General features: G+C 44.4%; 1 protein-coding gene across 3 annotated transcripts in view; it reads left to right on the forward strand.

The window, feature by feature from the left end:
* The first annotated feature begins 4,458 nt into the window (after window positions 1–4,458).
* ATG4C (autophagy related 4C cysteine peptidase) overlaps window positions 4,459–13,394 on the forward strand; it is a 53,670-nt gene continuing 44,734 nt past the window's right edge. For 2 of the 3 annotated variants that reach the window (XM_089780453.1, XM_006126757.5), the window contains exons 1-2: window positions 4,461–4,693; window positions 8,567–8,695. In XM_089780453.1, coding sequence (XP_089636579.1) covers window positions 8,620–8,695 — 76 coding nt within the window. In that variant the 5' untranslated portion in view covers window positions 4,461–4,693; window positions 8,567–8,619. Of the gene's footprint in view, window positions 4,694–8,566; window positions 8,696–13,394 lie in introns of all 3 variants that reach the window. The other variant, XM_075936146.2, reaches the window with a different exon arrangement.

Raw genomic sequence — 13,394 nt, forward strand, 5'->3', positions numbered from 1 at the left:
TCTTTATCTAAACTATTAAGAGAATTTTTACTTTGTTCTCATCATATTAGATAAGTGATATTCTGCTGATATAATGATGAGACATCAGAGTTATTACCAATGCTGTCTAGCTCTTGCAAAACAGTATAAAAAGTCTCTTATATTACTTTCAAAGCATTATGAAAACACCAGTTAGGAAAAGTGTTAAATAATAATAATTGATATTTGCTTTAATAGCCTATCTGTCTGCTATTACTGCTTCTTGTAGTGTTCTTACACAAAGTTCCTAAAGAAAACACAACCCAAACCACCAAAAAATGTAAATATTGCACTGCAAATTAAGAGAGCCATCTACTGGCAACTAGATGAAACCTTTAAAATTCATGAGGGCCAAATCTTGTCACATAACTCATGCAAGCAGCTCCATTCAAATGAACAGACTATACATAAGCAAAGTAGACTGGATAATAAGGATCTCTGAATGTTTTGTGTTCTCATTACATTTCTCAAACCTACCTTGCCCCTTTGAAAGACAAGACACAGGAAGGTAAGTGATTCAGCAAGTCAGTGGCAGAGCTGGGAACAGAACCTATGGTTCCTATCCCTGGCAGTAACTATTAGGCAGTAACTTCTGAAGATGGAGAAGTTTAGATAGAGCAAGGTGTTCTTTACCTCTCCCAACCTTCTCCCATCAAAACAATACAAAAGAAAACCACCCACTAAGAAAGCTGTGATGCAAAGCAAACTTCTTTCTAAGCCAGTGATTCCCAACATGGGAGGCCCACAATGGGATTGCGATTCCTCTCTGGAGCAGGTCATGATCTCAGTGGCCAGCAAGGTAATGCAAACACAGAGAAGGATTCCAAGCCCCTACCTCTGTCTTGGTCCCCATGATACTAGGAGAGAAAGGTGTTGACATTAGAACAGTGGGGATGGAAGAACTGCTAAACTCCTGCATCTACTACAGAAGTACACCTTTGGATTGAGTGGACTTGTAAGCTCTAAAGTTTTATGTTGTTTTGTTTTAGACTGCAGTTATGTAACAAAAAAACCCTACATTTGTAGGTTTCAATTTCATGGTAAAGAAATGGCATTACAAAGTGTCTAAAATGAATTGAATGATGTGTGTCTGGGATTAATTGAAAGATACAGTTTCTTTTATCATGTTATAGAGCAAATATTTGTAATAAAAATAACAATATAAAATGAGCACTGAACACTTCGTATTGTGTTGTAATTGAAATCAATATATTTGAAAATGTACAAAAACATCCACAAATACTTTATAAATTTCAACCGATACACTATTTTAAAGACTGTAATTAAAACTGCAAATAAGTGCACTTAATTTTGAGTTAATTGTGTGAGTTAACAGCAATTAATCGAGAGTCCTGCTGTGAAGCAAAGTAATTCCACATATATTGTTATTTACAGTGGCGATGTGTCGTTATTTTGTAATCAAAGCCTTCTTTTGCATGATCTGATGGCTGCACTAAGCAAAAAATACATGTTTTCATTCTCATAATCTGGGTGTCCTAGGGATTTACAGTTTATATAAGATGGCATGTTATGTGTCCTATCAAATCAAGACATAGTTATTAGACTTCATTGTTGTAGGGAGGTGCAGCAACCAATGTCAGGTGAGGGAACAGTCATGGTTTTTGGGCATCTAACTCAGAAGTTCCTAGCCCTGTCTGTGGCCCAAAGTTGGGGCAGGCTCTGGGGGTGGCGCTAGTTCTGGGGGGCTTTGTGGATACGGGGCTCTACAAGGTGAGGAGCTGGCACTGGGGCATTCTGGGGACAGGGCTAATATTTGGGTTTGGCAAAGGGGTTATGGAGGGGCTTGGAGCAGTGGTGTTCTGGAAGTAGGAGGCTGGCACTGGGGGGGTTGGTGGTGGGGGCTTTATGGGGCAGAGGGCTGGCACTGCGGTGTTTGGATTGGGGAGCTGGCCTGAGGGGCTCTGAGGGTAGGAGGCTGGCAGGAGGCTGGATGCAGGGGACTCCGGGGTCAGTGGCTGATGCTGGGGGGTAGTGGAGGGATGGTGGGCTCTAGGGGTTATGGCTGGCACTGGAAGGTTCTGGGGCATACCCAAGCCCCGGGCCTCAGAACTGCCTCAGACAGCTTCAGCTTCAGCAGCTGCCTGCCACATGGTGACTTCCAGAGCTGAAGCCGGCTGTTCATGGCAGCTCTGGGGGACTGGGACTTTTGGTGGACCAGAAACATTTATTTGTATATTCATTATGTGAATCAAATATTACCAGTCCACCAAAGTTTGTGAATGGGTTTTCTGGTCCATGGTATAAAAAAGGTTGGGAACCACTGATCTAACTCATTGCAAAATGATAGGAAGTGAAAATCTTCGGTGACCTGTAACTCAAGACAGAGTCATATCAAAAGTGGAAATAAGGTTGAATTACAATGGATCAATATAAGTCTCTCTCTCTCTCTCTTTCTCACATGTGTGTGCATCATGTAGGGACAAAAATAGGCCAGGGTGAAAACTTTTTATAATACATTAGAAGCAAGAAGAAGACTAAGAACAGGGTAGGCCAATTACTCGATGAGAAGGAAAAGACAATAAGTGAAAAAGCAGCAATGGCCAGAGGTGAAAGTAAGCCAGGGTGGCACGCTCTGCCCTGATATCACCCTCCCTCTCCCAAGCCTGACTTCTGCATACCCCATACTCTTAACCCTGACTCCTATACCCTCCGTATTTTCAGCCCCCTGCCCTGAGCTCCTCCTCACCTCCAAGCACCTGTCCCCTGACTCCTGCTACCCCTATCCTTTCCCTTGGCACAGAGCACCCCCCACTTCACCCCATGCTTAAATTTCTTACAGGTATTGTTGTATCGCCCCCATCTCCTGACCTGAAGCCCCCCCTCCCCACTCCCTGAACTCTGTCCTCATTCCCCTGTCCCAAGTCACAGAACTCTGTCCCCACTGGCATCCTGTCCCCTGCCAAAGCACCCACTAGCACCCTTCCCCAGTACTATGTCCTCTGTTCCCACTAACACAGTTGGGGCCACATTAGTGAAGCTTGGGGGGTGGGGTGGGGTGGAGGAGGGTTTTTTTGCATCTCACTTGTGTGGCTCCAACTGACTTTTCTTGGGTCAGTGACCCCTGACTCAAGACAGGTTCCCTGCCTTTCTCAGAAATAAAGATAATGCAGAAACTTTTTGTTTGACACAGTATTTTATTTAAAAATGAAGCCTGGCCAACAAACCCCAAATTGGGGCCAAGCCCCCATCTGGCCAAGGCATAATAACACTCCTGAGCTCCCCTTTCCCCCAGACCCTACATCTGAGCCTATCATACACTGGAACCCCCTGCCCTGAGCCCCTCACATACCCCAACCCAAATTCCTGAACCCTCACATCCAGAAGTCTGTGGCTTGCTTAGTACCCTAACCCTACATCTGACCCCAACACTGCCCAGCCTGGTGCCCTCTCCTTGAGCCAGTGCCCCTTCTCCATCTTCTCCTGCATCCAGATTTCCTCCCAGAGCTTGCACCTCTCACTCGTTCCCACACCCAAATCCCACATTCCCACCCCAGACCCTACACATCCTGTCTCAACCTAGCAAGTTTATGGCTAGATTGCAGGAGGAGGAGACTAGAGAGGGCGGAGCTTCAAGGAAGGCATGGGGCGGTAGATCTTGGCTTGTTCTGTCATTTTAAAAAGTGATCTTGGGTGTGAAAAGGTTGGAGACCACTGTTCTAGACTAACAAAACATGTGGGCTACGTCTACACTGGCCCCTTTTCCGGAAGGGGCATGTTAATTTCAGAAGCCGTAATAGGGAAATCCGCGGGGGATTTAAATATCCCCCGCGGCATTTAAATAAAAATGTCCGCCGCTTTTTTCCGGCTTTTAAAAAAGCCGGAAAAGAGCGTCTACACTGGCCCCGATCCTCCGGAAAAAGCGCCCTTTTCCGGAGGATCTTATTCCTACTTTGAATAAGCCGTGGAGGATATCATGAGCTTTCGTGGCCCACGTCTTCACATGACCAGAGTTGTACTCTGCAGTAAGTCCTAGCTTTGCAATGCACCTGCTGTGCAAGTCACTTCTCTCTCCTGTGCCTGGGTTGCCCATGGCTAAAACAAAACCCAGTGCCTTTGCAAAGAGCATTGATCTCTCCCCATGACTATGCAGGAACCAGGTGTTATGATGACTGGCTGCTCCCTAGCAGGAGATGGATAAGTAGGGAAGGCAGCCAGCAAGGGCAATGAACGGGGACAGCCCCTGCCAGCGCTGAGAATCGAACCTCTACCCTCACTGCATTCAGAGCGTCGCGTGCTCCGGGGCTACTAAGGCCCTCTCTCTCTCGGGGCGGTGCCTTCCGGCCACGAGGCAAGTGGGGGGGGGGAGCATAGAACTTTCCCCTCCTAGCGCCACAAGAGGGGCGGATCCCAGAGAGAGAGAGAGAGAGAGTGTACGCCTGTCGCGCACGCGCAGCCTCGCCTTGCCGGCAGCGGGGCATGCTGGGACTTGTAGTTTCTGGCGCGTCCAGCGATGGAAGGCATCCCGTGACCGGCGGCCGGAAGTGGAGGTTCCGTAGCATTGGCCCCTAACGGCTCCTGCTTCTCCTCCTTGAGCTGTACGGCGGCTGCGAGGGGCCAGCGGGCAGAGCCGGGAGGTTGCGGAGTCTGTGCGGGATGGGCGCCCCTCCCCCGTTCTCATCCCGTGCTGGCCCACTCTTCCCCCCGGAGGCTGGAGGTAGGGGACGGGGATGGCGCGAGTGTCCCGCGGGCGGACAGGGGGCGGTTCCTGGGGGAAGCCACTTCCAACGGGGCGGGTCTGTGGGAGGAGTTTAGGGGGCTCCCAAGCCCTCCCCCCCCCTGTGGGGCGGGTTCCTCTGTGACCCCTTGCGGGGGGGGGGGGTGTCCCTTGGAGATTCTTAAAGGTCTTGCCCCAGTGACCTGCTACACAACAGGGGAAGCGCCTCCAGGGCTTGTTCTGTCCCCCCAGCCCAGGCGCTGCGGGAGGCAGAGCGGGGATGCTTAGTGAGAGGCATGTACCTTCCTGTCTGTTGCAGTTTTGGAGCACGGGGACCAGGTTAAAATCTTAACATGCTTCTCCAGCCAGGGAAGCCAGCAATCCTCTCTTGGATTGCACTGAGTGAGGCAGGACTAGGAATATCCCTTTCACCACCGTACAACCAGCAACAATAGATTCACTGGTGCTGTATAAATCCATTCAACCTTGTTAATGTAATTTAAGCTGCTCTTCCATACATTCACATTTCTTCTTTGGAAAACAAGCTATTTAGGAATCCTTGAGACTAGCTAGGCTAGGATTAATAATCAATCAAATGTCCGTTCCTAACAATGCCTAGTAACGCAATTCTGAAAACAATCACAGATTTAGTGTTTATTATGGTAACACTTGAGATCTCATCAAGAGCTGGACAATGTTGTGCGGGTCCAGATCTTGATTAGGGTATTGTACTGAACTGTCTAATGTGAAGCATTTACAAGGTAAGGGTTGGTCTGCCCTTAAAAGTTGTATTGGTATAACTGTTTGTTAGAGATATCACTGGCAATCACCCTAGTTTGTCACTGGCAATCACTCGCTGCAAAGTGCCTGTGCCCACAGCCAACTGCCTACAGGGTGTACCTTGGCTTAGACCATCCTATGCTACCACATTAATATTTTATTATTGTTTTTCCCAACCTAGTTATAGAAGTAAAAACTGTAATATGGACACAAGTAGCTGTGTTAGTCTCTATCCACAAAAAACAGTGAGGAATCCTGTACCTGTTGAAGTGAGTTTTTGCCCACAAAAGCTTAAGCTCAAATAAATCTGTTAGTCTTTAAAGTGCCACAGGACTCCTCGCATATGGACAGTTATACGGGTATAAAAGTTCCTTTATAGTCCTGAATGGGTAAAATGTTCTATCTTTGTCTGAGATAAAAGCTTGTTCTCTTCAAGGATACTGTTCTGAAATAGCCTTTACATTTATCAGAATGTAATTTGTTGACTGAATGTGTGATTTTGCTTAGAAAAAAAAAGTGACTGTAAAAATGATTTCTAGGCTTTCCATATTTAGTCTCTGTCAATTACTTCAATATGAATGTTGCACACTGTCATTACTGCAAGTGCAATCTCTTTCCTGAAAAACAAACAGGGTGGTTTTTTTCCCCTCACATCACCAGCAATAAAAATCTTGGAATTCAGAATTTCTCTAGCACTTCGCTCATGATGCATAAAGAAGAGTGGGTTAGAGCTTGCTCTTTTGTGGCTAATTGGCTGTTAGTAAAAAGTCTGTAAAGAAAACTTTCCACAATACCTAGGAGCCTGATAAGTCAGAGAATTTTGTGTATGGTACCTTCTGGCACTCTATTGTAGGATTATATTAATATGCAGGGCTTGCCGAGCTGCGGTGAGCCCCGCTCGCCAGCTGCACTGTCCGGCGATCTGCGCATGTGCAGATCGTTCTGCGCATGCGCAGATCGCCTGAGCCCAGCTTTTCTTGGTTGTAATCTACTCGCTACAGGCGAGTAGATTACACTTTGTGGAGCCCTGTTAATATGTCTTTATTAGACAATTTCTCAAATTTATAATAAACCTTTAGTGAACAAAAGTTTTAGATTTTAGAGGGTGCTTCCAGCAACCAGTATCTGTTGAACTTAATTCTCTTCTCACATTGACCTATTATTGTATCAGAGGGGTAGTTGTGTTCATCTGTAACTAAAAAAAACTTAAACAACAATGGTCCTGTAGCACCTTAGAGACTAACTAAAAATATAGATAGATAGTATGAGCTTTGTGGGCACAACCTACTTCTTCAGCTGACAAATAAGATGACCTTTTATTGTTATAACTCCACTCCTGATTCCTACCCACATGGAACTGAATAGCCCAGTATGTTTCACCCAAAATGGAAGAAATTTGGCTATTTGAACTTAATATTCTTTTCAATAGGAAGATTTATAGAAAATAAATGTCTGAGAGTAAAAAGAAAAGTATGCCAATGCGGTTAGCATCTTTTAGGGGAAAACCAGATTTGTGTTTCTCTTCAGAATTCTTGTGTTTATTCCATTCCTGAGATTCGGCAGAGAACTTTTATAACTATTGGTTTCTATGTAGAAGCCATTAGTTGGCAAAACAGGTGCAATTTGGTCAGCTGTATTGCTCAATAGCAACCTTTCCTGTTAAGTGGTACTGATGGACAGCTTACTCAGGGAGTTCTGTTCAGTTCTCTCAAACCATTTAGAAGAAAAAAATCGGGACTATGCAGTTTTTGTGTGTTATAAAGAAATGAGGGATTTCAAAGCTGAGTCAGTTTGTGCGGCAGCTTCTAACATGTTAATGAGAAATGCAGCACATACTTGTTTGTTTATTCCAGATTCAGTTTCCCTTTGACATCTTCTAAATAGTTTTAAAAAACATTCAGTGAATTAGTTTGCAAGATAATGGGTACTCCCACCATTTTATGTATTCAGTCTAGTAACATTGCTAAAATGATTACCTTCTAAAATCTTAACTAGACCGAATACATAAAATGTATGTATGAAAACCCATTCTCTTGTACAAAAGAAAAAAGAAACTAATTTGCCTGCACACGTTATTAGAAATGATGTATATTTTGCAACAGTATTTATTCTGTCAATATTTTCTAGAGATCTTTGTAATCTTTTATAACAAATTGTTTCCATACAAAATAGTCTCAGTTCTGTTACATGTACAGCCTATTTTCAGTAACCACTGTCTATCTTTTTTCCCCACAAGCTCAGTACCTTCCTTAATCTTCCATCCCATCCTCATATCATCTCATCAGTAAATACACGCACACTCTAAATCAGACAGATTTATTAAGTGTTGGTTTAAGATACAAATAATACTCTGTCTTTTTATTTATATGTGGTCATAATCCCAGATGTGAACAAAATAAATGTTCTGCTCTAACCACAGATTGAAACTTGAGTGTGCATTCACATACACTAGCATGGTCTAGATCAGTGTTTCTCAACTAGTGGTACAAGTACCCTTAGGGGTACTTGAGAGAAGTCTGGGGGGGGTACGTCAACAACTGAAATTTGGAGAAAACTGAATTTGTTAAGTTTTATTATTTTTTTTTTACACCCAAAAAGTCATTGCCTGCCCAGCTACGATTAAGTTGTTTAAACAAATGTATTGCAATGGTAGGAAAAAAAGTGTGTCTGAAAACTGTAGGTACTTATAATTTTTTTTTAAAAGGGGTACTTAATAAAAAGGATTGAGAAACACTGGTCTAGATTAGGGATGTGAGCTGGTAACTGGCTAGCCAGCAAGCATCACTCTTAAGTTAAACTGCAGCTTGCCACCTCCAGAGGGCTGCTCTAGCCCAGAAGGAGCCAGGAACACAAGCCTCCCCCCATGCTTAAAGAAGATATTTTATTTAACTTTGCACAGGAGTTTATTGTATATTTGGAATTATATGGTTTTTATTACATAGTCACAGAACATGTGATTGTTTTTTAGTCCTGGAAGTGGAGGATTCTGAAAGTTTTATTGTTTCATTTTAGGTTTAAGTACCTAATCATGCTGGTGATGCTATATAACATATACTCTATTCCCACAGTTATATTTATTTTTTGTTTTTGCAGTAACAAATTAATATCTTGCACAACAGTGATGGCTTTTTCTCTAGAATTTGAATATGGAGGCCACAGGGACAGATGAAGTGGAAAAGCTAAAATCCAAGTTTATGTCTGCATGGCACAACATGAAATACAGTAAGTGAAACTTAATAAAATTCAACTCCATTAAAGTCAATAGTTTTGCCATTGACTTCAGTGGGGAGCCAGAATTTCACACAGTAAGTGTACTCGTATTAATAAAAAAATGTAACTTGGACTTTGAAACCAATTTACTAACAAACTAAACAATCTAGAAAAAAACACCCTTCTCTTTCAATTTAAATAAGGATTTGCTTTTTCAAATGACTGCCTTAATGCCAATCTGTTTTTTCTGATCTAAGCACAGATGACATGACAGTTTTATGCAGGCTCTAAAACAGAGAAATTATGAATATCAGGCTATGTCTAGACCAGTGGTTCCCAACCATTTTTATACCATGTACCAGGAAACCCATTCACAAACTTTTGGTAGACTGGTAACATTTTATTTGCATATTCATTATGCAAATTCATTTGCATAAAATCAAAGCCTCGGCTCCCAGAGCCACTGCAAACAGCCCCTCTCCTGTCTCTGCCCAGCCTCCAGAGGAGCCCCGTGCATATCCCTATCCAACACAAATGCCATACACGTTTGTCTCCCGTCCCAAACCACATTCAAGGAACTGTGAGATTGTCACATGGCAAGAATGGGAGATGATAGAAGGAGGAGGATGAACTGGTGTTTTCAAACCCTGCATCAAATCCAGCGAGGAGCCAAACACTCAGTCCAGAGCAGAAATAGGACAATACACAGGGATTTTATCTTGATTGTTTTGCACTGGGATGTTGCTAATCTGCCCAACCAGCTCCCTCTATTGACACCAGTCTCATTCCAGCTCTGTCATAAAGGAGCAGACAAGGTGGGGACGGACAAAGCACTGCTTAGAAAACGGGGATCCCTCATCCCCAAGACACATGCACAGTTTGAGTCTGGAGCCAAGAGAGAGGAGACAGCAGGAAGAGAGGTAGAGGCTGGGGATGGGGGGGAGGCAGCTGGCGAGAGGTCAGGGAAAGAAGTAAAGGGATCAGCAAGGGAGCTGCAGGCGCTCAACAGCAAGGAGCCAGTCGAAACCCTGTGCACAAGAGAGAGGTGGGAAAAGAAGCCTGATGCAAGCTCACAGAGAGGGAAAAAAGAGTGGAAGGGAGCCTAGGCAAGGCGCCCATGCTGCTCCCTGCCCGTCTTTGAATGGGGGTGAGGGGAGTTGGGTATTTTATCACCTGAGGCTGTCTATCGATCACTCCTGCATTACATTTTACAGCATAGATAAATCTGCAGCTTTAGAGTAGCGTGAATATGCTTCTCTTCTCCCCGGTTCTCACACTGTACCATGGTGCCTCTCACAGCCCTGGACCAGGGAGCTCGGCGAGAAATGCAATCCCAGCTCCTGCGGCTCTATGTTTAAATGGGACGGGATGCAAATTGAGTCATGGCATTCACTGCTTAAAGCCTGCAGCTCCACGTCAGGCTTAGAACGTGCAGCTCCCAGTGCCTGTGTGGTGCCCGGCTGAGCCCAGCAGTGCCAGAGCATGGGGGAGGGAGGTCAGTGTGCCATTTCTGCCTTCCCCTGGCCAGCTGGAGCATGCTGATACTGGAGCTCTCAGCTGGCCAGAGGGGAGGGGCAGAGAAGGGTCCAAATGGGAGGGGCAGAAAAAAGCCTGTCTGCTGGCAGGGAAAAGGAAGCAGGGGGAAGAATAATAAAAAATGTCAGCTGCAGGAAAAGAACTGAAGGGGAGCGGAGGATCAGAGCTCTCTGTGGTGCCTCCTGGGCATGGCCTGAAAATGTGCCACAGCCCGGCACTGGTCCGTCGCCCACCGGTTAGGAACCACTGTTCTGGACTATAGCAGCACAGCTGCAGCTATGCGGGTGTAGTGATTGTGGAGTAGATACTTCTTACATTGATGGAAGTGGCTCTTCTGTCTAAGTAGTGATAGCTAGCTTGATGGAAGAATTTGTGGCCTACATAGCCATGGAACTCAGGACATGACATTTTGCACAGCCCTGAGTGACTGAGCTAGGTTTAATTTCTAAGCATAGATAAGGCCTCAGTGTGAGCCGTTCTTATTGGTAGTTATCACAGGATGGGACTTACCTCTGCAGCACCTCCTGCTGATAGCTCCAGGGAATTAGCTCTGTCAACAGAGTGCCTCCTTCTGGTTGGTTTCTCCCACATTCACACTCTTGTTCTGGATCCACATTACTCCCATACAGCAGCATCCTCTTCAGGACACTGGCCTCTGACAATGCCCACTACAGTGGTTTCTTGCCCCATTTCAGGGGTTGTATTGGCTGTTCTTAGTTTCTGCTGCCTTTATGGCCATCTGTGGCCTCCAAGTCTAGTGCCTCTCAGGGGCAAGCCATAGTATTTATGGGCCACGCTCCTCTTCCAGGATGAGGGGCGGGCGGGCAACAGCATTTCCAAATTTCACCTGCCACTGTGGCCAACTGTGGTTCTAAAGCATAGCCCCTCTGTCTCTGGGGCAAGCCACAGTCTGTTTGGGCCATGCCTTGGTAGCAAGGTGTAGCGCAAGGGGAGGACCCAGGCCCTCCCACTATTCTGCGGCTCAGCCCAGGGACCTTCTGATGGCAGCCTTGGCCTGTTCTCCTCTACTCCTCTTTACTGCTTCTAGTTCCCTAGGCTACTTTCCTTATAATCCCTGCACCTATTTGGCTTTTGTCACAAGGCCTGCAGCCTGGCAGGTATCAGGCTGGAGCCTTTAGCTCCCCTTAGCCTGCCCAGTACTGCGTTACAGTCTTCTTACCCATCCAGGTCAGGACCTAACTGTCTCCCTGTTGGACAGCTTCTTTTATATCTGGCAGCCCCAGCAAGCTGCCCTCTGATTGGCTTTTTAAAAGCCTCTCCTTGATTGGCCAGGATTCTGCTCAGGCTCTTTGCTGCTTGTTTTAACCCCCTTCCTGGCCAGTGTGGGGGAGTCTCTCCACCACAGTAGTGTATTTTTAAAAAGTTAAGACTGGAGACCATATTCTGTCTCCATCAAAGTCAATGGGGTATGGATTTCACCTTTTGTCTCTTATGTCTCAAAACAGTTCAGAAATAGGCAAACCTCAAAGCTTGGTCAAGACAAATTAGTTAGCTTTTTAACCTGCATCGTCCCAAACCTAGTTCAGCCTTTACCCTAATTTTCCCATGTCTCTTCAATACTTAAGGTGAAAATTACCATCTTAAGTCAGCAGGAGTTATTTGTGAGTGAATGGTGGCAGCAGTTGGGAAGTTGGTGCAAAATGTTTGCTAACATTACTAATTGAAGTCAGGATGTGCAACAGTTAAGATTAAACATTCAACCTTAATTCTGTCCACTGCCGCTATGTGTTACACTATTTTACTTCTCAATGAGTATGTAAAAGTTGGAAGTTCAACACCCATTTTACACATCCATATTTTTATTCCTTTTCCCCCCCTCAAATATACACCTTAAACTTGTGACTAAATATATACATGTGGCTGTTTTAGTATTGCTGTTGGAAACTTAACCAGAATATTTTAACACAGTAATTGAAAATATGACAAAATTAAGCAAAAAGGCAGAGTTCAAACTTAACTTGTGAATTTCACTACTTATCTATACAACCTGAAAACTACATAAACATCTTATGTGGATATAAATGTATTTTCAAGGGATAAGTTACATTAACTGTGAATATGAATCCATTCCATATTTAAGACAATAGAACCCGTTTGTATTATTCAGTCTAGAAAATAATTCCAAGTCCATTGTAATGTTTCCATGTTCTTGCTAATTTGTGTGACTTTTTGTGTGACAGGGTGGGTTGATTTAAATCAAGTTTCCCATTTACACTACTTTACATTTCTTCAAACAATGGTGCAAATCTTATCATTAAAACATGTGAATTTACAACTCAGTACCACATTTTATAACCTCTAGAAGGATGTACTTTGTGTAATTTTTTTAGATACCTTGACTTTTATTAGTTTAGGTAATTAGTACACAATTCTCATTACCAGTGTCAAGCTCAGTACATTAGTAACGGTGAAAACTAAATGGTACAAACAAACACAGTAGCACTTATATTTATTAAACTAAATCTTAAATGTTACATAAATATTTCACATTTGCAATTGCAACAGTCTCCTGAGTTGCTGGCTGTCAAACATTTTTATTTAATTTTCAAGTTTTATTAATTCCAACAGACAAGTCCTCAGAACACTAAATCAGTGGTCATCAACCAGTGAATCAGGATCTACCGCTAGATCTTGGCGCCTCTGACAGGTGATCCTGACTGGTTTGGCTGGGAGGCTATCAAGTGCCAGCACATCAACTGTCCCTCCTCCCACTGCCCTGTTGCTCCTTCCCAGAGCCTCAGAGCAGTCCCCTAGGAGCCTCCTTCTTGTTGCACAGGGTGGGAGAGACAGACACAGACAGCTGATGTCACTCTGTCCCCCTTCCCTGTACCCCATCTTCACAGAGAAAGGAGGGTGGAGCCTCAGCAAAGAGGTGGGGCAGAGGCAGGGCCTCAGAGAAACGGGGGGCAGGAGTATGTGGCTTTGAGGTAGATCCTGGACTGACTTAAATTCAAAAAGTGATCTTGTGCTTAAAAAGGTTGGAGACCACTGCACTAAATGAATGGTGTTCTTAACACTTGTACAATTACTTCTCATTTTTTCCACCTTGATGTGGATTTGATTCCAAGTTACCATAAAAACTAAGACTAACTGTGCTTGGACTGCACTTCATTTTGGAGTAAGCCCCATTGAAAACAAGTGTATGGGCTTGTGT

The sequence above is a fragment of the Pelodiscus sinensis genome, chromosome 9, assembly GCF_052426305.1.
Source record: "Pelodiscus sinensis isolate ZL-2025 chromosome 9, ASM5242630v1, whole genome shotgun sequence".
Taxonomy (NCBI): Eukaryota; Metazoa; Chordata; order Testudines; family Trionychidae; genus Pelodiscus; species Pelodiscus sinensis.